The following is a 27,134-nucleotide window of genomic DNA, read 5'->3' as shown; positions in this document are numbered from 1 at the left end:
TCAGTTCAGAGTGGCTCCGAGGCTAGCTAGCAGCATGCTAGTGTAACGTATAGACAAGACAACGTTTCGCGTGCGTTCTCGAATTAAAACATTCCTTATTGGACTGACTGGAGGTCAGACACTGTGTTAAACACTGGCAGACATGTATGACCAGGACGAAGGTAAGAAGCTGATGTTTGAACCCATGGTTTGAACTTAACGAAGACGAGACGTTGTTTTTTCCTAACAGACAGTCGCTAAACGCTACTGGCGCGCTCTTGTGTATATACATTTTAAATCTCTTCTGACGTCAATTGGTCTTATTATATTACTAATTATAATAACTGCAACATAACTGCTATGTAAACATGGGCGGTGTCGTCATTTATTGGCTATCTAGCCATTGTTATTGTGTGCGCAGATGTGTTGCGTTACATTCACTTTGTTTTATGGATGCTGCTAACATCGCTTTTGAGTGACGTTTTATAATGTCGTGATTTCTATGGTATTATTCCGTGCAATCGAAGTATGTGCAGTATCTATTCTATTGTTATGATGAATTGAACATCATAGACATACATCATAACATCATAACAGTGTAATGCTTTATGGTGTCGTCCACAGTTGTACTTGAAATGCTTTCAAGCGTGATGAAGTTGTAATAACAACGCATACGTAGTTAAAGGACTTGTTGACATTATTATGTATTATTGTGATGTTCATTATTGCCATTACTGTACTCCAGACATCCAGTATGATGAAGACGAGGACGAAATTACGCCAGATCTGTGGCAGGAGGCCTGCTGGATTGTCATTAGGTAACGTTATACTGTCATAACCAGTACAAGACGTTATGATGTAATTTGTTTTAAATAAGTTGCCAGATACCATAAAGTCCCCCCCCCCCCCCCCCCACACACACACACACAACCTAGTCTTATATTCAGGCCAATAGGGTATATATATTATATATTTTTACATTAACCACTTGAACCCTAGCATATACTGAGTAGAACTTTAGCCAAATATAGCTGATTTAAGTGAAGTGGTTTGGTGTATGTAGAGGGAAATAAGAACAGGCTAAGTACTTTATTAGTATTGACTGTTTAGGTGGTTAAAATGTCTGAAAATAACATTTATGTGAATCCAACATAAACTCACGACACTGCTGTCACACAAGTCTACAAAGCTATGAAAATGTTTAATCTGCAACACAAATACATACAATATGTATGTGGTGGGGGTCCCTGCTGAGCGTTTTCGGATGTTTTCCCCTGTATTTAATGTCCGTAATCAGCCGTTATCAACACCATTCAATGCAACCAGTATGGACATTTCCACATGCGGAAGTTGTTGTCAGCCATTGTCCGACGTTGCGTTGTCTGACTATTACTAACCCTAACCTCTTAACCGGCCACGTAATTCCCATAACCTCATATCAGTCTTAACCAGTCTTAACCGTACAGTAAGTCAGTTTCACGATGTTTTCGCTTTGGCTGCAATCATTTCACGTCCGCATTTCCTAGTCGCCTACTCTCCATACTGGCTGCATTGAATGGTCTTGATAATGAGAACACACTGGTGATTATAGTTTGATAACATTCAAAGTGGGCGCCCTGCTTCATCTGTCTGGTTGCTGTTTTCAGCTCCTATTTTGATGAGAAAGGTCTGGTGCGTCAGCAACTGGACTCATTTGATGAGTTCATCCAGATGTCAGTCCAGAGGATCGTGGAAGACGCTCCGCCCATTGACCTGCAGGCAGAGGCTCAACACACCTCTGGAGAGGTGGAGGAACCGGTGGGTGGAGAGACTGGAGACATATGTTACTGCTAATAACGGTGCACAGACATTAGTATCTGCCTGGGGGCAAATTTATGTCCTTCTGGCAAATTCGGTTGTTTGATCTAATTTAGAGGTGCTCCGAACGATTGGCCATCGATCGGTGATCGTCTGATTTTCACTCCAAATGACTCGATCGGTGATCAATTTCCCCCATCTGGCATTTATGCCATTTAAGTGGTACTGTATATAAAAGTCAATCAGATATATAGTATTGTTTTGCATCTTTGTGACTGTGAGAGGCCAAAACATTCTCCCCTTCCTCCCCACACACAGGAACAGTTATAACGTGGGTTTGGACATAATCATTTTGGAAATATGATCGTGAGAAAAACAATCGGTCATCGGAATCGATCTTAATCTATTTATACGGTGGTCTACTTTGGCTAAAGCCTGCTATAATCTAATAGTTTGTTGCTATTGTCTCTACAGAGAAAGCTTGTTGTTATAATCAAATAGTTTGTTTCTTTTGTGTCTACTTATTTACTTAAATAGTGTTCCAGCTGTCTCTAGTTTATTGACAATGTTTACATGCACAGAAAATACACATAATGAATTATACACCACCATCAAAAGGATAAATGCAAGTAAGCCAACAGCTTATTTCCGTTGCAGTTCCTTCTCTACATATAAAGTCTGGTATAACTAAAAGTTTGTTGCTCTTTGTCTCTCTATAGCCTCGCTACCTGTTAAAGTTTGAACAGATCTATTTGTCCAAACCAACTCACTGGGAGAGAGACGGTGCACCATCTCCCATGATGCCCAATGAAGCTCGACTACGCAACCTCACGTATGTTTAATACCTACCGTGGCGTCATGCGTCTATTCCCTTTTTAGAAATGCCTCTAGTCTCCACTTGCAATATACAAGACTACAAACTCTTGTTTAACATTTCTTTGTCTAATTTGTTCTCGATCAGAATGGTATCTCTTACTGTGGTGTCACTGGCACTGCTGATTACAAAAGGCTATTATTGAAAATAGGCTTCTATATTTAGTTATAAATGCTGTTTATGCTTTTAGCTCTCTTCCTTCCTTGCTCAGGAATAGTTTGTCAGATGAATTCACTTATACAACTGTGGGACCAACACATAATTATAAAAATTATATTTTGTGTGTTAAAGCTCTATATTCTGATAGTAATCATTGTTATACAGCAGTGGTTTTCAGTGGTCCGGGGACCGCCAGTGATCCTTGAGGGTGTTCCAGGTGGTCCCCAGCTTAATGACGGAGAGTTGGTAACCAAATGGAACCGTGTAGATCTTTAACTCTTGAGAAACCATTTGGTTTCATTTTACACTCTCAACAGTTAAATTATTGTTATCCATCTGCATTACCGGTAGTTAATTTACAAGAAGTCTACCCAATTGGAGAATGCAGAATAATTGTTATTTTGATCCAACATTTGCCTCTTATCTCTCCTATGGTACCAACATCAATACAGCATGGAATTGTGGACCAAAATCTTATCCAAGGACAACAAAAAAGTCTAGGGTTTGAGAGGCTAAATCTCATCAAATGTTGGTCCGTGGAAAACCACTGTTATATAGTATTTGATCAGTAACACGTGTTACGTGTTACATATTACATAAATGGGTTCTCTCTCCTGGGGAGACCACTGTCACAGAACAAACCTCTCTACAGAAATGATTACTATCACAATAGACAGCTTTAACCTTTTAACATATCGCTTACAAAACCTTTAATTGTTACTTGAAATGTGCTATCTGTGGCTGTATGTAGACAGCAATTCAATATTTGTCTTTAATATAATATAATGTAATGAATTGTTTATTACAGGTACTCTGCCCCACTGTATGTAGACATAACTAAAACCATCATTAAAGAAGGTGAAGACCAGCTTCAAACTCAACACCAGAAGACCTTCATCGGTAAAATACCCATCATGCTTCGCTCCACCTACTGCCTACTGAGTGGCCTAACGGACCGTGATCTCTGTGAGCTGAACGAGTGTCCGTTGGACCCTGGAGGTTACTTCATCATCAATGGCTCAGAGAAGGTAACCAAACCTCACAGGTTCAATTCCCAGTGTGTACAGTCACGCACGGGACGATACCACCCTCAAGTACTCGTACTCGGAACCGGCCCGATACTCTGACCCGATTACCAAAACATTCAATTCACACTAGTTAGAACAAGATGTTTTATTTATTGCTAATAAGCAAAATAAAGAACAGTTTGGAATTTGATATCTTTTCAAAATCGTTTCAGGATATTATTATTGTGGAACATTACAATATCAATACAAGTACAAGGCATGACAATGACATTTAATTGGAGAAAAGGGGGTAAAATATTATACAATATAATACTTAGAAACATTTAGAAGACATTGTTTAGAATCAGATCTTCAGGTCTTAATGGGTGAATGATTTCAGTTTTTTTATTTGTTGGTGTCTAGGTGCTGATTGCCCAGGAGAAGATGGCCACCAACACGGTGTACGTGTTTGCTAAAAAGGACAGTAAATATGCGTACACCGGAGAGTGCCGCTCCTGTCTAGAGAACTCCTCCAGACCCACCAGCTCCATCTGGGTCAGCATGATGGCCAGAGGAGGACAGGTACTCTCTACGCATCACTTACAACAATGGTTCTGTTGAACACAAATAGCGTTGATTTTGACAGCAAAATTGATAAATAAATAGATTTTAGTTTTTGCCAGTCTTTGGAATGAAACTGAATTTAGTTTTAGTCATATTTTAGTAATCTGAAATGTTTTTGTGTTAGTGTAATTTTAGTCGACTAAGTATCACAACATTTTAGTCAACTAAAGGTACAGTTGATTTAGTCGACTAGAATGTATTTTGCCGGGTCTTGATGGTGTCGTAATCATGGCTGATCAGAACCGGCTTTGTTTGAACATCCTGTTCGAAGCAGCCCCAGAAATTGGTAGCTCAAAATCTAATAATTAAAAGCCCTGAGATGGGCCCAGGCCGTAGCGTAACGGTCTGGGCACCGGACTGGTAATCCAGTCGCAGTGTGCCGCGGGTTCGACTCCCGGACCCGACACGGCCTTTACTGCATGTCATCCCCCCATCTCTCTCCCGTTTCCTGTCAGCCTACTGTCTGTCCCTTAAAAAATCAATAAAAGGCGTAAGCCGCAAAAAAAATATCTTAAAAAAAAAAAAAAAAGCCCTGAGATGTACTAGCTGCAGTATATTTATGTTTGTGCATATTTTTGTATGGTCGATCACCAGGGTGTGAAGAAGAGTGCTATTGGCCAGAGGATCGTCTCAACGCTTCCTTACATCAGACAGGAAGTTCCCATCATCATCGTGTTCCGAGCGCTGGGCTTTGTGTCCGACAGAGACATCCTGGAACACATCATCTATGACTTTGATGACCCGGAGATGATGGAAATGGTAAAATATCTGCCCTGTGCTGCGTTGTAATGTTGTAAAACAGTGGTTCTCAAACTATTTAACCCATTTTGGAGGGGAACCCCTTTTGGTGTTAGCATTATGTTATGCTTTAGCTATTGAAAAATAGCAGATCTACAAGCTCATAGCGCGCCACCGAGTGGCGCGCTACGAGCTTGTAGGTCTGCTATTTTTGAAAAATCAAAGAACGACTGACATAGAAACATAGCTTTTTCAGAAAACTGTCAGGATGTAGAAGACATTTTTAGAATCTGATCTCAGGTCAGAATGGGTTAATGTCAAGGACCCCCAAAATTAGCCTGTGGACACCCCATTTGAAAATATATGCCAAAGAAGAGACAATTTGTACGGTTCTAGCAGTGATTCTCAACCATTTTCCTTTAATTATTAGGTGAAACCCTCCCTGGACGAGGCCTTTGTGATCCAGGAACAGAACGTGGCTCTGAACTTCATCGGGTCGAGAGGAGCCAAGCCTGGTGTTACGAAGGAGAGGAGGATAAAATACGCCAAAGAGGTTCTACAGAAGGAGGTCCTGCCACACGTTGGAGTCAGTGACTTCTGTGAGACAAAGAAGGCTTATTTTCTAGGGTAAGAAACGAGAAGGAAAGTGGGGGGCCTGGGCCGTGGCTCAGCGGTCCAGGCACCTTGGCTGGTAGTCCAGTCTGGCAGTGTGCCGCAGGTTCGAGTACTCCCGATCCCGACGGACTTTACTGCATGTCACCCCCCCTTCTCTCTCCCCAACAAAAAGAAAAAGTGGTGGTATAGACATCTTTGTTTAATGAACTTAAATTCACCATCTGCCCTACAAACCTGTACTATGTAGTAGCGTCTGCTTGCTTATTTAACCACTTTCAACCGGCATCCCTATTATGGACATGTAGGCAAAAAATGGAATCAAATAATCCTTGTATATTATTTACTCGCTATTTTTGAATTTCTTTGTTTGAATGGGGCTTAAGTGGTTAACATCTCAGCCTGACTTTAATTTGTTATTTACCCTAACTACGGTAGCCGTAAACTGACCCATATCGGAGTTAGGAGCTCAGTATTGATGTTAATGTTTAATATTGTGTTATTTCTTTATGAAGGTACATGGTACACAGACTCCTCCTGGCTGCTCTGGGCAGAAGAGAACTGGATGACAGAGATCACTATGGCAACAAGAGGCTGGATCTGGCTGGACCACTATTGGCTTTCCTCTTCAGAGGGTGAGACTTATTTTATGTCTGTCAACATAATGTCCTGACAAAACACCTTATCAAAATGAATACGATTTTATTCCGACTGCCTTCATTGTCAATCTCAATTGAAAGGCAAATGTATTGTTCTTTATTATGTAATAAGACCTGAGCATCATGGTTTATTTGATAATTATTTATATTGTTTTTTGTTTTGTTTTTATCTAGTATGTTTAAGAACCTGCTGAAGGAAATCAGGATTTATGCCCAGAAGTTCATTGACAGAGGAAAAGACTTCAACCTGGAATTGGCCATCAAAACCAGAATCATCTCTGATGGTCTGAAGTATTCTCTGGCTACTGGCAACTGGGGAGATGTCAAGAAAGCTCACCAGGCCAGAGCTGGAGTGTCCCAGGTCAGAAAACCTTAAATACCGTAATGTTAATTACCCTGCCTACAGTGAATGTGGGAAAGGGTATTATAATACACAATAATTTGTGGAACATTTCACATATAATGGTGACATGCCCAAAATAAACTTCACGTACAGCTAGTGTCGTGTCATGTTCCGCCTCCCTCCACCCTGTCTCAATTCAATAATCCGTTATATTTTGATATGTAATTAATATTCTATTATTTTAAGGTGTTGAACCGGCTCACCTTTGCTTCCACCCTCTCCCACCTTCGGAGAGTCAACTCCCCTATTGGCAGAGACGGAAAACTGGCCAAACCACGTCAGCTCCACAACACACTGTGGGGAATGGTGTGTCCGGCTGAGACCCCTGAGGTGAGCCTTACGCACAGCTACACCAGTATAGTACCCAACTACATTTAAACTTCTGCAACAGTGGTTCTCGAACATTTTCTTGTCAAGGAAATACATATAATATATACACTTATATATACACTTATAATATATACACTTGGCCACAGACAACCATTTGAAAAGATTTGGTGCCAAGATAAAGATTTGTCAAAACAAAAAACAGAAATGGCAGATCTACAAACTAACATCTTCTAGATCTGCTATTTTTGAATTTTCGGAATTTGGGGGCTTATGTGTTAAAACTGTTCTCATTTTCCTTGGGACCCCCTGAAGCCCCTCAAGGACTAATGGCGGTCGCTGGACTTCACTTTGAGTACCAGAAATGTACAACACAAACCAGTGAAACCACAAAAAGGTGGAAAAGGAGAAGGTGCTTAAATACTATTTTCCTGTGGACTGTAGGGACATGCTGTAGGCCTTGTGAAGAACCTAGCTCTGATGGCCTACATCTCAGTAGGATCTCAGCCGTCTCCCATCCTGGAGTTCTTAGAGGAGTGGAGCATGGAGAACCTTGAAGAGATATCGCCTGCCGCTATCGCTGAGTATGGCCCTGTCTGTCTACTTTAACCCATTCTGACCTGAGATCAGATTAAAAAAATGTCTGTTTGAAAATGAAAATGTTTGATGTCAGTCGTTCTTCGATTTAAAAAAAATAGCAGACCTACAAGCTCGTAGCGCGCCACTCGGTGGCGTGTTATGAGCTTGTAGATCTGCTATTTTTACATATAGTGGAAGATTTAAGGCACATTTGACTTCAAGTCATGATACAGAGAAACCCTTTGGCATGGAAGTACCTTAGGGTCATAATAAAAGATTTATCCAAAGACACAAGCTGCATCACCCTTCATTTATGAAATATACACCTTTTTCAAAATGGCCGCCGACAATAACCCACTATTACACCATACCCCATATCTTTGCTTCTGTTAGAGCTATAATAATAATATTGGTGCCAAAGTATATCTTTTTAGGGTCAAGGAATCCAATTAAATAGATTTCAAGAATTAAAAACCCAATAGTTTTCTCGTTACCATGACAACGGGGGTAAAATATGCACTTTTAATTCGAAAAAATACATTTTAACAGGGTAACTTTACCCCCCCTCACCCACTAAAACTTTCATTTAGTTTCCTCTTTGGCATGGAAGTACCTTAGGGTCATAGGAAAAGATTTATCCAAAGACACCAGCTGCATCACCTTTCATTTCTGAATTATACACCTTTTTCAAAATGGCCGCCACCATTTACAGCAATACAGCATAGCCCCTATCTTTGCTTCTGTTAGAGCTATAATAATAATATTGGTGCCAAAGTATACATTTTTAGGGTCAAGGAATCCAATTAAATAGATTTCAAGACCAACAAATCCAATTGTTTTCTCATTACCATGACAACGGGGGTAAAATATGCACATTTCATTCTAAACAATACGTTTTAACAGGGTAACTTTAACCCCTTATCCACTAAAACCTTCATTTAGTATCCTCTTTGGCATGGAAGTACCTTAGGGTCATAGGAAAAGATGTATCCAAAGACACAAGCTGCATCACCTTTCATTTCTGAATTATACACCTTTTTCAAAATGGCCGCCACCATTTACAGCAATACAGCATAGCCCCTATCTTTGCTTCTGTTAGAGCTATAATAATATTGATGTCAAATTGTACATTTTTGGAGCCAAGTAATCAAATTCAATAGGTTTCAAGGCAAAATAAATAAATACAAATAAAACAATCTCATTACCATAACAGGGGTAAAATATGCCATTTCATTCGAAAATATATGTTTTAATAGGTTAACTTTCCAACCCTCACCCCTAAAACTTTTATTTAGTTTTCCCTTTGGCATGGAAGCGCCTTAGGGCAATTGGAAAAGATTTATCCAAAGAGACAGGTTGCATCACCCTTCATTTACGAAATATACACATTTTCAAAATGGCCGCCACCATTTACAACAATACAGCAGATCTAATATCTTTGCTTCAGTTATAAAATTTTGCTCATTTCCACTCATCATCATACATCATCAGCCAATCAGCTGAGCACATTCCGTGCTCATACATACACACGTACACACAAAGCTGTTCATATAGGAGTGGCGCTCAAAAAAACAATGTTTTTCTCATCACCATCACAATTGTGGTAAAATATGCACATAATTAATCAAATAAGTCTCAACAAGGTGACATAAAATTTCCCCCAGCATTGCACAATACAGCGGTTTCCTGCTGAGTACCATGGCCTCAGATTTGGAGATGCTGATCCTCTTCCTATGGCCACCAAACACTCGACAACAATCTAATCCAGTGAGAGTTGAAGGTCTCGGACCGAATGTGCCATCAGGACCACATAATCTGCATAAAGCAGTGAAGCAACCCTTAGCTCCCCGAAGCGTATACCCTCTCCTCCACGGCTGCGTCTCGAGATCCTGTCCATGAATATCACAAACAGGATAGGTGACAATGCGCAGCCTTGGTGGAGGCCAACCCCCAGTCCCCACCACAAACAAATCTGACTTACTGCCCCACACACGGATACAGCTCTCGCTTTGGGTGTACAGAAATTGAATGGCCCTCAACAAGGACCCCCTCACCCCATATTCCTGCACCCTGCATCCACAAAACACATGTAGACCGGATAACATACTCCCAGGCCTTTTCCAGGATCTGTGCAAGAGTGAAGAGCTGGTCAGTTATTCCACGACAAGGATGGAATCCACCTTGCTCCTCTTGAATCTGAGGTTTGACTATCGGCCAGACCCTCCTTTCCAGTACCTTGGTGTAAACTTTGTCAGGGAGACTGAGCAATGAGATACCTCTAAAATTGGCACACACCCTTTGGTCCCCTTTCTTAAAGAATGGCACAACTGCAGTCTGCCACTCTTTAGGCACAGTACCAGACTTCCGCGCAATATTGAAAAGATCCATCCATCCATCTTCAACCGCTTATCCGTAGTCGGGTCACGGGGGCAACAGCCCACCAGAGAGCTACAGACTTCCCTCTCCAGAGCAACATTAGTAACTTCCAAGTGTTCCAAGGCCAATGAATGGCTGTGAATGAATGGATCTCCTCCCAGTGGGACTTGCATCGAGGACCTCCCTATAGGGAGACGCCCGAAAGGCATCCTAACCAGATGCCCGAACCACCTAAGATGGCTCCTTTCCAGGCGAATAAGCATCGACTCTACTCTGAGTCTCTCGCGTGACTGAACTTCTCACCCTATCTGTCCCTATGTTGAAAAGATGTGTCAAGTGTCAACCAATCCCCTCAACACCCAGAGCCTTCAGCATTTCTCGACAGATCTCACCAACCTCTGGGGCTTTGCCACTGTGGAGTTGCCTAACTGGCTGCTTCCCGTCAGGCCTGCAACTGCCTGAGTCTCCCGGGATAACATATACTGACCATAACTGTTATGGTCAGCCCATAATTAGCACAGAAGTCCAATAAAAAGCCACCACTCGGGTTCAGATCAGGGAGATCATTCCTCCCAATCACGCCACTCCCAAGTGTCTGTCATTGCCCACATGCGTTGAAGACCCCCAGTAAGACTACGGAATCCCCCACAAGAAGTGCCCCATACAGGGCCCCATGTAAGGCACCTTGAAAATGCTGCATGCAGAGGCAGCTATACATGGCTCACTGCAGATACTTGTCTCGTATACATTATGTGAATAGGATTTGCAACCCCATTGTCAGGGTATTGACCCTATGTACACTTTGAAGTTTACCATCATAGCTTTAACAGAAGCAAAGAATAAAGATCCATACCTTTGCTTCTGCTGTATTACTTCAAATGGTGGTGGCCATTTTTAAACGCATAATTTCAGAAATGAAGTGTTCTTATTTGTCTCTTTGAATAATGTCTTTCTTATTGCCCTATAAGGTACTTCCATACCAAAAGTAAAAGTAAATGATGTATTTTTTTAAATTAAATTTGCATATTTGTCCACCCGCTGTCATGGTAATTAGTGATTATTTATTTTTTGCATTGAAAACTACTCAATTTAATTCCTTTGTTGAAACCAATATTATAGCTCTAACAGAATTATATGAGCTATGTTGTATTGCTGTAAATGGCGGCAGACATTTTTAAAAATGCATATATTTCAGAAATGAAGAGTGATCTTATTTGTCTCTTCGAATAATTTCTTTGCATGTTACTTCCATGCCAAATGGAAAACTAAGTACAAGTTTTAGGGTGGTGGGGAGGGGGTGGAGGTTACCCTGTTAAAGCATGTTTCTTCTAATGAAATGATCATATTTTACCCCTGTTGTCATGGTAATGAGAAAACTTATTGGATTTTTTTGTCTTGAAACCTATTTAATTGGATTCCTTGACCCCATAAATGTACACTTTGACACCAATTTCATCATTTTAGCTCTAACAGAAACAAAGATATGGGCTATGCTGTATATGGCGGCGGCCATTTTTAAAAACACATGTATTTCAGAAATGAAGAGTGATGTTATTTGTCTCTTTGGATAATGTCATTTCTATGACCCTAAGGTACTTCCATGCAAGAGGTAAAACTGAATTAAAGTTTTAGGGGGTGAGGGGGTGGAAAGTTACACTGTTAAAACGTATTTTCTTAATTACATTTGCAAATTTTAGCCCTATTGTCATGGTAACAAGAAAACATTTGGGGTTTTTAGACTTGAAATAGATTTATTGGATTCCTTGACCCCAAAAATGTACACTTTGACATAAATATTATTATTATAGCTCTAACAGAAGCAAAGATATGGGCTATGCTGTATTGCTGTAAATGGTGGCGGCCATTTTGAAAAACGTGTATATTTCAGAAATGAAAGGTGATGCAGCTTGTGTCTTTGGATGAATCTTTTCCTATGACCCTAAGGTACTTCCATGCCAAAGTGAAAACTAAATGAAGGTTTTAGCAGGTGAGGGGGTGTAAAGTTACCCTGTTAAAATTATTTTTTTTATGAAATTTGCATATTTTACCCCTGTTGTCATGGTAACGAGAAAATGATTGGGTTTTTTGCCTTGAAATCTATATATTTGGATTACTTGGCCCCAAAAATGTATACTTTTACATCAATTTTATTATTATAGCTTTAACAGAAGCAAAGATAGGGGCTATGCTGTATTGCTGTAAATGGTGGCGGCCATTTTGAAAAACGTGTATATTTCAGAAATGAAAGGTGATGCAGCTTGTGTCTTTGGATAAATCTTTTCCTATGACCCTAAGGTACTTCCATGCCAAAGAGGAAACTAAATGAAAGTTTTAGTGGGTGAGGGGGGGTAAAGTTACCCTGTTAAAACGTATTTTTTCGAATGAAATGTGCATATTTGACCCCCGTTGTCATGGTATCGAGAAAACAATTGGATTTGTTGGTCTTGAAATCTATTTAATTGGATTCCTTGACCCTAAAAATGTATACTTTGGCACCAATATTATTATTATAGCTCTAACAGAAGCAAAGATACGGGCTATGCTGTATTGCTGTAAATGGTGGCGGCCATTTTGAAAAAGGTGTATAATTCAGAAATGAAAGGTGATGCAGCTTGTGTCTTTGGATAAATCTTTTCCTATGACCCTAAGGTAGTTCCATGCCAAAGCAGTTCTCTGTATCATGACTTGAAGTTAACGGCAAAAAAATCGGCCTTAAATCTTCCACTAATACAGCCAACACCAAAAGAGGTTCCCACCCCAAAATGGGTTAAGCAGCCTGTAATGACGTTAACGTTTTTTTAACTGATCGTTGCCAACAGATTGTTTTTTGTTGATCTCATGTTGATCTCAACTCATTTGTTAGCTCTGCATCATTACAAATGAAGGTCTACCTCAATACAATGATCTCTAAAGGTTTGAATGAATGTCCAACAATGTTAATTTAGCTATGGTAGTGGAACCAAGTGGACCCGTACAATCTCAAGAGTTGTATTAACACAGAAGGTTTTACTGTGTAGCACTGACACTCCACCTGAAATTATAATCATCACAGATGAAACACAATTATTTTTAATGTTCCACAGTGAGGGGGATATTTTCTTGTTTCTCGTCTAGTTAATGCTTTAATGGTATTGTGTGTGTTTCTAACAATATGACATGTTTTCCCGTCTCCAGTGCGACCAAGATCTTTGTGAATGGATGCTGGGTTGGCATCCATAAAGACCCAGAGCAGTTGATGAACACACTGAGGAAACTGAGAAGGCAAATGGACATCATTGTGTCTGAGGTAAAACATCAGCTATATCCTGGCCTATAATATAAACCAGAAGGCACTGTAATAGGAGGCAGCACATATCTAAGGTTACATCATCATTAATATTATTGCTGTATATTTCCACTGCGGAGAGAGATGAGGATGTGCCTCTGTATACATAGTCACCCCCTGTTGGTCTACTGCAGTACTGTCCTGAATGATTTAATAATGACATTAAGATGTAAGAATCAATTATAAATACTAATTGTAATATATTTGTAGGTGTCTATGATCAGAGACATCAGAGAAAGGGAGATCAGGATCTATACAGACGCTGGTAGGATCTGTCGCCCCCTTTTGATCGTGGAGAAACAGAAACTGTTGCTGAAGAGGCGTCACATCGATCAACTGAAAGAGAGAGAGTACAACAACTACAGGTAAGTGGACCATTAAATGGTAAACGGTGCATTTATATAGCGCTTTTATCCAACTCGCTTTACATAGATTGTGCATCACATTCACCCATACATACACCGATGGCGGAGGACACCATGCAAGGCACCAACCTGCACATTGGGAGCAATTAGGGGTTCAGAGTCTTGCTCAGGGACACTTTGACACCAACTCTGGGGGAGCCTGGGAACCTCGTGGTACCCATCTGGCTGCTCTACCGGGAACTATAGTTACTCTACCCCTGAGCCACTCCTGCCCAATTAACTGTTGCACACCTATTAAGTCCAAACCACACCAATGGGTTGCCATGCAACTCCTTGCAACCGTTTGGTTGTGAGTAGATGCATGGCGACCAATTCACTCTTTGGACAAAAATCCTCTCTCTCCATCCACTACCATTGAAATAACATGTTTTTCAGTTGCTTCATAAGTTCATATTGATATTCTGTGCACTCAATTATTATTTTAATCGTTAAAGGAATCGAAAAAGGAACATCACAGCTACAGAATGGTGATTGGGCATATCATGTTTGTTTTTTCCAAAAATGTTTTAGCAAATTCAACATAAACAAGGCGGAACCAGGGCGGAACTAGCCTGGGCACCATTTCATTTAGGGTATATGATCCTGTCGGGAGCGGATGATATCGTTACGTCATGTTGTAGTAGGAACAACGGGCGGCAACTTCCTTTCCCCTCAAACCGAATTTTCTCACTAAAAGCTGCAGGCTACGAGAGCTTTTATTGTTATTCTTCCGGTTTGAGGGAAAAGGAAGTTCCGTTTGCTTGTTCCTGACTTTACATGACGTAACGATATCATCTGCTCCCGACTAGGGATGCACCGATCCGATACTCGTATCGGAGATCGGCACCGATCCAGGCTAAAATTCTAGATCGGGTATCGGATCGGTGGCCGATCCATTATCCGATCCGATAATTATGTGTAATTACAGTATGAAAACAACTCTACCTCCTCTGTGACACAGCAGTGTAGTATTGACAGTATAACATGTGGAATGCAGCCAGGCTAGCCTGCGCACACATTAACCTGGTCTAATTGTTGCACAGTTATTTAATAAATAATTCAGTGCATTTATATCTGTGTTTGTTACATTTTGTTTTACAAAGTTGGGAAAGTAATGTTTAAGTCAAGCCTTGATGTTGCCTTACACAAAATAATGATTCCAGACTCCACACAGTGAGGCATACAGCTTAATAGGTTATTACGTTTCTTTGTGGGGGGTATCGGATCGGTACTCTGTATCGGCAGATACTGGACCCCCATGTATCGAAATCGGTATCGAATGCCAAAAAGCCGGATCGGTGCATCCCTACTCCCGACCGGATCATAGGGAAGACCAGGCTTTCCTCCGAGGTGGTGGAAAGCCTGTCGAGGCGAGGTTAGGGCGGAACAAGGCAGAAAGAGCCTGCTGGTTAGTCAGTCAGGGACCAATCAGAAAGCTGACAAAGGGTGAATTGGTGTGGTTTAGGCCATTTCATTGAACCAGTTGAATCACTTGGGTCGACGTGCAACAGGACATATCACACCGCTGGGACGAACACTAAAACCGCCTGGACCCTTTGGTGTGGTTTTGGCTTTACAACGTGTACTACTAAATAATGTGTGTTGTGATGTGTGCAGTTGGCAGGATCTGGTGGCCAGCGGTGTTGTGGAGTACATTGACACATTGGAGGAGGAGACTGTGATGTTGGCCATGACCCCTGATGACCTCCAGGAGAAAGGTGTAGCCTACTGCTCCACCTACACCCACTGTGAGATCCACCCGTCCATGATCCTGGGAGTCTGCGCTTCCATTATACCCTTCCCTGATCACAACCAGGTGACCATAATACCCCCTACTACTGCTGCACAACTAATCCAAAGATTATTGCGATCTCCTGTGACACCTACTGTATGCAATCTCATTTTGTGAAGAACTAGTTGGCTGTCCAATTCATTTTCGTTACTCTTGTGTTTTTGCTACGAGAGTGAGACTTGTACAGCAACTACAACTACAGTGAGAATCGTGATTTCAATTCTTGTGGTGGAGAATTGAGATTCACATTTGAGCAAGAATGGTGCAGCACTGAACCCTAAAACGTACCATCATGTTGAAGATAGCGGATCTACAAGCTCACAACACACTGACACGTTGTGAGCTTGTAGATCTTCTGTATTAATTTGGAATAGTTAATTGATTGTAATCGAGGCAAAAGCTTTAACCCATTCTGACCTGAGATCAGATTCATACGAGGTTTCCGCCGGACAAACACTGGGTCTGATGAACCCATTCTGACCTGAGATCAGATTCTAAAAATGTCAGTCGTTCTTAGATTTTTCAAAAAATAGCAGACCTACAAGCTCGTATCGTGCCACTCGGTGGCGCGATATGAGCTTGTAGATCTGCTATTTTTTCAATAGCTAAAGCATGACATGATGCTGACACCAAAATGGGTGCCGGTCAGAATGGGTTAAATAGTTTTTAAGTTTTAAGTCATATTGCCCTGGCCCTACAGTCAGATATGTTTATGTTATGTGGTGTTATATTATGATATTTTGTCTGTTTAGTCTCCCAGGAACACATACCAGTCGGCTATGGGGAAACAGGCGATGGGTGTTTACATCACCAACTTCCATGTTCGTATGGACACCTTAGCCCACGTGCTGTATTACCCCCAGAAGCCCCTTGTCACCACCAGATCTATGGAGTACCTCCGCTTCAGAGAACTGCCTGCCGGTACGACATAAAATATCTATACACACATCATGCATGTAATTATGTGGCCCGTGTTGGTTTTCTTTATTGACTTAATTGATCATCTTGATGTTTCAGGTATCAACTCCATTGTTGCCATTGCGTCATACACCGGTTACAACCAGGAAGATTCCGTCATTATGAACCGCTCGGCTGTTGACCGAGGATTCTTTAGGTTGGATATTTAGCATTTTGCACAAACTTTCAATTTAAATTTTATATGAAATGGTCTTTTAAATGTTTTCATTTTTGTCATTGTTCTGTAATTGAATGCGTCTGTGTTGTAAGGGTACAAAGTGATTTGTAAGGTGGTATTTTGTGCTCCAGGTCCGTGTTCTACCGGTCCTACAAGGAACAGGAGTCAAAGAAAGGCTTTGACCAGGAGGAGATCTTTGAGAAACCCACCAGGGAGACGTGCCAGGGTATGTCGTCTGCTGATGTTACACTTTATCCCTAAACCTAACACCCATCTCTAACCTCAGCCATTTATATCTTTATACCTAAACCTAACAACCTATAACCTGCAGCCATTTATAACTTATCCTTAAAGATCTTTAACACGAGGTCTAAAAATAAGTTAAACCTAAACTATCTCTAACCATGGCATGTGCATACGCTGTGTGAGATGATTTCATGCTATAGCTGCGGTTCTTTCTGTACTTCACCCTTTTAAAGTAGTAAATGCGCTATAGAGTATTTAAGTCCGACGTAATTTTGTAGTGCTACGTTACGTCCGGGTCCAAGTGGCACCAGCTCCCGTCCGCATCTCATTGTAAATAGAATATCTAAACGCGTGAATCTTTTTACAATCGACGTTATTTTTCAGAAAGGAAGCCATTGAGGGTTAAATGGGTCTTAATGCTTCCAACCCTAGTAGAATTATTAATGTTTTGTACAAGTGTCCATGACAACAAAAATATATGATGTAGAGACAATAAAGACTATTATTATCATTATTATTGAAGGTGGCAACCATTTGCTCTGTAAAATATTTCGGGGGCATATTTAGAATGTGTGCAGGCTTGAGTATGTTGAATCTAGTTTGCATTAATGAGGATTTAGTTGACACAATAAAATAAAATGGCCTTAGTATTCCATGTGGAGCAGACGGCCTGTCACAGCCAGATTTGGGAGAGCAGCGCAGCTTTGTTGTTGCGAGGAAAGCGGTAAAATGAGACTTTCGTGGTTGTTTTCGTCTCGAATTTAGTCCGACGGAGCATCACAGTATAACTCTATGGGGACACAAAAGTAGGACCCGGAAGTATCTCAGGAGGGGGCGCTCACGTCACAGCTAAAATACACCATGCTACATTATGGCATGAATTTCACCTTACACATTTACTTATGGTGGTCAGAGTTAGACTCACCTCTCCTGCTTCTCCCCCAGGCATGAGACATGCCATCTACGACAAGCTAGACGATGACGGGCTGATAGCTCCAGGGGTTCGAGTCTCCGGAGAAGACGTGATCATTGGGAAAACAGTCACCCTGCCGGAGAACGACGACGAACTGGACAGCACCAACCGCCGCTACACCAAGAGAGACTGCAGCACTTTCCTCCGAACCAGCGAGACTGGCATCGTAGACCAGGTCATGGTCACTCTCAACCAGGAGGGATACAAGTTCTGTAAGATCAGGGTGAGTCTTGGCTGACCTCTGATGCCTGGAGCCCAAACTCTGAGGACTAACCATGAATTGGCTCCATCACGTGTCGTCCACTCTGCTGTCTAATGTCTTAATGTTTCACTAATGTCTTCTGTTTGCAGGTTCGATCTGTTCGAATTCCACAGATTGGAGACAAGTTTGCCAGTCGACACGGACAAAAGGGAACCTGTGGAATACAGTACAGACAGGAGGTAATACACAACAGAACTATTATACTACTGAAAAACTGAAATTACTGCTGTAGTACAGATGGAAGGTAATGCTTGACTGGTCCAATAAATCGGCTGGCCGATTTGTACCAAATTACTTGGTGGACGTAGTGATCATTAAACCAATCAATGGCGGCAATAGTTATAACTACAAAGTGATTTGTGTGCTCACTGCTGTGTGTGAACATCACATAGCAATGCGAAACATTAAACTGGGACTTCTTAACACAAAATACTTATTGAAACATAAAAGTGTTGGATGTCCCAGGAATGAGTTGTGTTTAATGGTGGGCTACAATTCCATTTAACTGAAAACAATTGATTCTGTATGTGAAAGAAATTCAAACAGCAGTCGATTTTATTTGTATTATTCTGTTCAGTCATGAACATCCCTAGTTAAATCGTTTTATTGGCTCTTTAACATTAGTTGCAATAATCAAACCAGAACTAACAAATGACAGGTGTAGTAATAGTAACCGTATTAATCCTTCTGTTTGTTGTGTATTTTAGGACATGCCGTTTACATGTGAAGGAATCACTCCTGACATCATCATAAACCCTCACGCCATCCCGTCTCGTATGACGGTCGGCCATTTAATCGAGTGTCTGCAGGGAAAGGTATGATTGACATTTGCATAATTTACTGTGTTCACAAGGTTACAATCAAAAAGGTTAAGTGCCATACTACTATTTGACCAGGAGATGGGGTCGTTGACCAGTGCCAGCCGCATTTGGAAAAAGGTCAAAGTTCAGCTAGTTGATGTAAACATGGCATGAACCCTGGATGGAAGTCCACCATCTTACTGAGGTCCATATCGGCCGCAGTAAGATGGTGATCCGTGTTATTATCATAACTAAGTCAATCTAAGGTGTAATCAAGCACCGAATAGACTAATATGAATGTCAAACTGGGGGTCATTGAAATTAAATGGGTTGAGTATCACTGCTAGAGCCGTAAAAGTCTTCTCTTATGGGGGTCCCTGGAATATGTTTTCAAATGGGGGTCTGTGGGCTAATTAGTGTCAATTTGGGGGTCCTTGACATGACCAAGTTTGGGAACCACTGGTATACTGTAGGTGTTACAAGGAGACACAATGTTCCTGTGATGTTTAGAAAGATAATGGAAGGAGCTAGTGACTGAACTTGAATAGAGAGAGCAATGTAAAAATAATAATAATAAGGTGACAGCATTTGAATAAACCAGATATATTAGTATAGTGTAGTACAATGGTTCTCAACCTTTTATGGATCAGGGGCACAATTGAAAATCATTCACGGCCTCGTGCATTTTCAGAGCAAATTCCTATATATCACAATGAAGACTAACTTCAAGGTTTCACGAAAACATCAACCACTCCTTGAGAACCACTGGTGTAGTACTAGTAGTATCGTCACCATCACTATTATCAGTATAATAATAATTTGTTTTATATTGTAGGTGTCGGCTAATAAAGGGGAGATTGGCGACGCCACTCCATTTAACGATGCCGTTAATGTCCAGAAAGTTTCCAACCTGCTGTCAGAGTACGGCTATCACCTGAGAGGAAATGAGGTACCGTCTCTTACCTCTTTGTTTTTTGTAATCTGTTTCTAGATTGTTAATAATAAATATTTAGTTATAAATTATGACTTAATTGTCATAATACTTAAAAGAAAATCCTTTGCTAGATCAAATACATTGAGATGAATTGATGGTCTCCCTCCCCCTTCAGGTGTTGTATAACGGCTTCACAGGTCGTAAACTGACGTCTCAGATATTCATCGGTCCAACATACTATCAACGTCTCAAACATATGGTGGATGACAAGATCCACTCCAGAGCCAGAGGACCCGTCCAGATCCTCAACAGACAGCCAATGGAGGGAAGATCACGGTAAATTACTAAAGGGGTTCTCTTCCTGTCCACAACCTTCAAACCGCCAACCCAAGGGGGTAAATCCGCAACATCGGATTTGGAACCGGAGACCAATTGGGTCTCCATTGACCCTCTGAGCGCGGTTCAGAGGTGGACAGCCGCTGCCCCCGCCGGCGGGGGCAATGGGGCTCAAGAGGTTTTAATAGAACTAATAACTTAACATATTAATAACAGCCTCAGGCTATAATCTACAAACTATAAGCTTTATATCGTTGCTGTCCGGCCGAAACCTTGTACCTCTCTGTATTTCAACTTGTGATGTTTCGTTGTAAATTATCATACAAGAATGTCGCGCAAAAGTAGTGAAAAAAAACACTTGTAGAGCTTTGTCTATTTGAACTATTTTAAATCTATCAAAAATAATAAAAATCTAGGTGTTTAAGATGTTACAAGGTTTCCAGACAAATCTTCCTGACTGTTTTGTTTCCTGGTGACTGTCCTTCATTTCGCTGACCTTGACCGTTTGTGTTGTCACAGAGACGGAGGCCTTCGGTTCGGGGAGATGGAGCGTGATTGTCAGATCGCTCACGGAGCTGCTCAGTTCCTGAGAGAACGTCTGTTTGAAGCTTCGGATCCGTACCAGGTCCACGTCTGTAACCTGTGTGGTCTGATGGCCATCGCCAACACCAGAACACACACCTATGAATGTAGAGGGTGTCGCAACAAGACACAGGTAAATGCACACACACACACACAGAAAGATAAAGAGTTTAATATTATAAACATACAGGTCCATCCACATTAGATGGGGATGCACTTGGCTATGTGAGGGCTGTGCTATCAATTATCCAGTGGTACTTGGCTTTGTTCCATGGTAGTAACACCATTCTGCCAGCAGTCTGTGATATTTATAATGTTGTAAATAGACTATTTAACAGTTAGTCCAGCGTAGGGATGGAGCTCGTACATTTTTTATTGATAACAAGCACCTTATCAATTAGGCTTATCGAGCCGGGTTCTTATCGAGCCCACTATGGTGAATTTTCTATTATTTTGTGGAAAGATGGGAGACGAGAAATTCTGAACAGATATTTTTTAAATCAAATACAGTAACTTTCTAACAGACGAAGGCAATTTTTGGCCTTTTTACCAATACATTTATATCAAAGAAAATGTTAACTGGTTAATATGTGTACCGTCACTTTAAAAGTGTCCTTTTGTTTACCCGGACAGCGCTGGTTGGCATGCAGGTATCAATACACTTTTAGACCGACATGTTTGTGCCAGCATGGGCGATTCGAATTATTTGTTTAAACATGACGTCATGGGCCGCTATATGCTCGATAACAGGCTTGAAAAGCCCAAAGCTAATTGATAACGGGTACTCGATAAGCTTGTTATGGAATTTTTTCGGGTATCGGTTAGCGAGCTCCATCCCTAGTCCAGCGTCTTCTCCTTCCTCAACTATTGTCCCTGTTCCTGTGATGCAACAGACTAGCCGTTTCAGGCTTGACTGTTGAAATCTATTTCGTATAGTGGGTATGCACGTGACATCATCATCAAACCCGGAAGTTATGCAAGAACGCCTACTGAGTGTCAAAAAACTGCTTTCTGGCCTTGACAGCCCATTCATCCGAACAGAAAAGTTGTATTTGATTGTATTAAATGATGTCGACATGATGAACGACATTAAACTCGATTTGCCACTCGATTTGCCATTCACTTTATGCATGTGCATACCCTCTATTATTTGTAAACCTCTGTACCTCTGTTGTATTCTATTCTTCTGTGTTCTGCTCGATTTTAGTCTATTCTATAATTATTCTGTTCTGTTGTTTAGATCTCTCTGGTTCGGATGCCATACGCCTGTAAACTTCTGTTCCAGGAGCTGATGTCAATGAGCATCGCTCCACGGATGATGACCAGCTAGGAACACTTCATTTCTCCTGTCTTCCTATAAGAACTTCATCTTCCTGAAACGATGACTGTTTAAAACCTTTTTTCCACCCTTCCCATTGTCAGTAGTAATTGTGTTAGTTAGTTCACACTATTATCCCAGAAAGCTAATTAAACTTGACACTTTTGTCAAAGATTCCCCATTTCGAGATATTTTTGTAAGAATGACTGAAAAGTCTGTGGGGGGGACAAAAGAAAGAATTTTTTTTTTACTTGACTTACTTGAGTTGACAAAGGACAATAAATGATTATCACAAATACAACTAAAGTGTAGAGAACAAAAGCATCCAATTTATTGTTATCTATGTTTGTAAACGTGAATAAACATTCTTGATTGTTTTCTTCCTGCAATGGCATTTTTATTATTTGGCGTTTCCATTTCACTATATTTGAAATGGGGCTTAAGTGGAATTCATAGAAATGTACTCGAGTCAAAACTACAATATTTGTCTTTGAAATGTAGTGGCGTGAAGTATATCTCAAATGTAAATACTGATGCCATCACGCATATGACTAAAGGGCATTGCAAACGTGAAGCGGGAACGCTTCACGTTTGTCTCGGAGTGATTTTCATATTTTTTTCAACTCCTCGTTTTTCATCCTTTGTCTCGGACGCCATACTATAGCATGCCGTTTCCGTTTTTCATAATTTTTGAGGATTTGAAAAAAAAGAAAATCACCCCAAGACCATGGACTATAGCCCATGGTCTCGGACGGCGTACTATAGCATGCCGTTTTCGGTTTTCATCATTTTTGAGGGTTGAAAAAAAGACGAAAATAACTAACTACAAAACATTTCAAAGTAAAAAGTTCCAGCATGTGTCTCCACAGTAAGCTGAATAATAAATAGTGTGAATGGAGTTTCTAGGTGAAAGTACTTTATGGCGTGCCAATGTCTGCCATTGAGCCCCATTGTAAAATTCTCAAATTTGAAAGCACTATTTCTAAAACTTGTTATGCACCAGTCTAGGGGGTCTGGTACACAACATAAAATATGACACTCCCGCCTTCCCCAACTCCCAAGCAGCCACTCAAACAAGGGTTAAGGGTGAAAAAGCAAATATATATTTATTAACAAAAATAGTATTACAAAAGGGTAAAGGTGTTAAGGCAACTGATAGGTAATGTTAAATAAGAAAAAAGAACTAGAACCAAAATTATCTTCCCTAACGAAACAAAACACAAAAGCTTACCTCCTTAACTTAAACAGAACTTAACATGGAACGGAACTCAAAATCACCTACTCAGACTTGGACAGCAAAGCAACAAACTCATATTAACAAAACATAATCAACTACGGGCGGTGGCCAATTGGGAGCCGAGGAGGACAGGTCTGTCCCCTGCATGCCGCACTCTCTTCTGCTCCTCTCTTATATAGGGAAAGGGCCACCCTCGTTAGCCACTGGAATGTCTGTTTGGACTCAGGCCTTCTCCACCAATCAATGGCTGCCCCGAGTTTCCCCCACCAATGGATGGCCGGCTGGAAGTCTCCCCTCCAATGGACGGCTGTCCACCTCGCTCTGCATCCATCCAGTCACGCCCAGGCTCACGGTGCCATCTCCATCTGCGACGATGCACAGGGCGCTGCATAGGGCGCACACACCACTTCACACCAGGACCAAAAGTCATGTCACAGAATAGGAGTCATGTCACAGTACAAACCATCTGATGAAAAACGAGGTTAAAAAAAAAATCAAAAATTCAAAAAACGATGTGCTATAACCCATGTTTTTGAATTTTTCATTTTTTTCAAATCCTCAAAAATGATGAAAAACGGCGTGCTATAGTATGCCGTACGGTATGGGCTATAGCCCATGTTCAAAAATGATGAAAAACGAGGTAAATTGTTTTTTTCAAAAATTCAAAAAACGATGGGCTATAACCCATGTTTGTTTTTTTTCAATTTTTTTTCAAATCCTTAGAAATGATGAAAAACGGCGTGGTATAGTATGCCGTACGGTATGGGCTATAGCCCATGGTCAAAAATGATGAAAAACAAGGATAAAAAAATAACCCATGTTTGGGTTTTATTTTTTATTTTTTATCCTCAAAAATTATGAAAAACGGCGTGCTATAGTATGCCGTACGGTATGGGCTATAGCCCATGTTCAAAAATGATGAAAAACGAGGTTAAGTTTTTTTATTAAAAATTAAAAAAACGATGGGCTATAACCCACGTTTTTTTCATTTTTTCATTTTTTTCAAATCCTCAAAAATGATGAAAAACGGCATGCTATAGTATGCCGTACGGTATAGGCTATAGCCCATGTTCAAAAAAATCAAAAAACTAGGTTAAAAAAATAAATAAAAAAATAAAAAAAACGATGGGCTATAACCCATGTTTGTTTTTTTTTTGTTTTTTTTCAAATCCTCAAAAATTATGAAAAACGGCGTGCTATAGTATGCCGTACGGTATGGGCTATAGCCCATGTTCAAAAATGATGAAAAACGAGGTTAAGTTTTTTTATTAAAAATTAAAAAAACGATGGGCTATAACCCACGTTTTTTTCATTTTTTCATTTTTTTCAAATCCTCAAAAATGATGAAAAACGGCGTGCTATAGTATGCCGTACGGTATAGGCTATAGCCCATGTTCAAAAAAATCAAAAAACTAGGTTAAAAAAAGAAATTAAAAAATTAAAAAAACGATGGGCTATAACCCATGTTTGTTTTTTTTTTCAATTTTTTTCAAATCCTCAAAAATGATGAAAAACGGCGTGCTATAGTATGCCGTACGGTATGGGCTATAGCCCATGGTCAAAAATGATGAAAAACGAGGATATTATTTTTTTCCAAAAATTCAAAAAACGATGGGCTATAACCCATGTTTTTTTTTTTTTGTAATTTTTTTCAAATCCTCAAAAATGATGAAAAACGGCGTGCTATAGTATGCCGTACGGTATGGGCTATAGCCCATGGTCAAAAATGATGAAAAATGAGGATAATTTTTTTTTCAAAAATTCAAAAAACGATGGACTATAACCCATGTTTTTTTTTCTTTTCATTTTTTTCAAATCCTCAAAAATGATGAAAAACGGCGTGCTATAGTATGCCGTACGGTATGGGCTATAGCCCATGGTCAAAAATTATGAAAAACGAGGATAATCTTTTTTTTCAAAAATTCAAAAAACGATGGGCTATAACCTATGTTTTTTTTTTTTTTTCATTTTTTTCAAATCCTCAAAAATGATGAAAAACGGCGTGCTATAGTATGCCGTACGGTATGGGCTATAGCCCATGGTCAAAAATTATGAAAAATGAGGATAATTTTTTTTTTCAAAAATTCAAAAAACGATGGACTATAACCCATGTTTTGTTTTTTTTCATTTTTTTCAAATCCTCAAAAATGATGAAAAACGGCGTGCTATAGTATGCCGTACGGTATGGGCTATAGCCCATGGTCAAAAATGATGAAAAACGAGGATAATCTTTTTTTTCAAAAATTAAAAAAACGATGGGCTATAACCCATGTTTTTTTTTTTTTTCATTTTTTTCAAATCCTCAAAAATGATGAAAAACGGCGTGCTATAGTATGCCGTGCGGTATGGGCTATAGCCCATGGTCAAAAATGATGAAAAATGAGGAATTTTTTTTTCAAAAATTCAAAAAACGATGGACTATAACCCATGTTTTTTTTTTTTTTTCATTTTTTTCAAATCCTCAAAAATGATGAAAAACGGCGTGCTATAGTATGCCGTACGGTATGGGCTATAGCCCATGGTCAAAAATGATGAAAAACGAGGATAATCTTTTTTTTCAAAAAATCTAAAAACGATGGGCTATAACCCATGTTATTTTTTTTTTTTCATTTTTTTCAAATCCTCAAAAATGATGAAAAACGGCGTGCTATAGTATGCCGTACGGTATGGGCTATAGCCCATGGTCAAAAATGATGAAAAATGAGGATAATTTGTTTTTCAAAAATTCAAAAAACGATGGGCTATAACCCATGTTTTTTTGGTTTTTGTTTTTTTTTAATCCTCAAAAATGATGAAAAACGGCGTGCTATAGTATGCCGTACGGTATGGGCTATAGCCCATGGTCAAAAATGATGAAAAATGAGGATTTTTTTTTTTCAAAAATTAAAAAAACGATGGACTATAACCCATGGTTTTTTTTTTTTTTTTTTTTTTCAAATCCTCAAAAATGATGAAAAACGGCGTGCTATAGTATGCCGTACGGTATGGGCTATAGCCCATTGTCAAAAATGATGAAAAACGAGGATAATCTTTTTTTTCAAAAATTCAAAAAACGATGGGCTATAACCCATGTTTTGTTATTTTTTCATTTTTTTCAAATCCTCAAAAAGGATGAAAAACGGCGTGCTATAGTATGCCGTACGGTATGGGCTATAGCCCATGGTCAAAAATGATGAAAAATTAGGATAATTTTTTTTTCAAAAATTCAAAAAACGATGGACTATAACCCATGTTTTTTTTTTTTTTCATTTTTTTCAAATACTCAAAAATGATGAAAAACGGCGTGCTATAGTATGCCGTACGGTATGGGCTATAGCCCATTGTCAAAAATGATGAAAAACGAGGATAATCTTTTTTTTCAAAAATTCAAAAAACGATGGGCTATAACCCATGTTTTGTTTTTTTTTCATTTTTTTCAAATCCTCAAAAATGATGAAAAACGGCGTGCTATAGTATGCCATACGGTATGGGCTATAGCCCATGGTCAAAAATGATGAAAAACGAGGATAATCTTTTTTTTCAAAAATTCAAAAAACGATGGGCTATAACCCATGTTTTGTTTTTTTTTCATTTTTTTCAAATCCTCAAAAATGATGAAAAACGGCGTGCTATAGTATGCCGTACGGTATGGGCTATAGCCCATGGTCAAAAATGAT

The 27,134-nt window shown here is 40.0% G+C and overlaps 1 protein-coding gene across 1 annotated transcript; it reads left to right on the top strand.

Moving 5' to 3' along the window:
• polr2b (RNA polymerase II subunit B) lies at positions 1-22,621 on the top strand. The gene is made up of 25 exons (XM_083785725.1): positions 1-161; positions 725-797; positions 1,626-1,776; positions 2,496-2,608; positions 3,618-3,837; positions 4,240-4,398; positions 5,035-5,199; positions 5,609-5,805; positions 6,306-6,425; positions 6,624-6,810; positions 7,039-7,182; positions 7,624-7,763; positions 13,309-13,420; positions 13,670-13,824; positions 15,481-15,679; positions 16,408-16,576; positions 16,673-16,769; positions 16,922-17,016; positions 17,982-18,232; positions 18,361-18,450; positions 18,979-19,086; positions 19,907-20,020; positions 20,181-20,341; positions 20,861-21,056; positions 22,164-22,621. Exons 1-25 carry the CDS (start codon positions 143-145, stop codon positions 22,251-22,253), a joined length of 3,525 nt encoding a protein of 1,174 aa, XP_083641851.1. The 5' UTR covers positions 1-142; the 3' UTR covers positions 22,254-22,621.
• The last annotated feature ends 4,513 nt before the right edge of the window (positions 22,622-27,134 follow it).

The sequence above is a fragment of the Protomyctophum parallelum genome (genome assembly GCF_964188405.1).
Source record: "Protomyctophum parallelum genome assembly, chromosome: 16".
In the NCBI taxonomy this organism is placed as follows: Eukaryota; Metazoa; Chordata; class Actinopteri; order Myctophiformes; family Myctophidae; genus Protomyctophum; species Protomyctophum parallelum.
The sequence above is the reverse complement of the archived record's forward strand: the minus strand, read 5'-3'. Positions and strand labels throughout refer to the sequence as shown.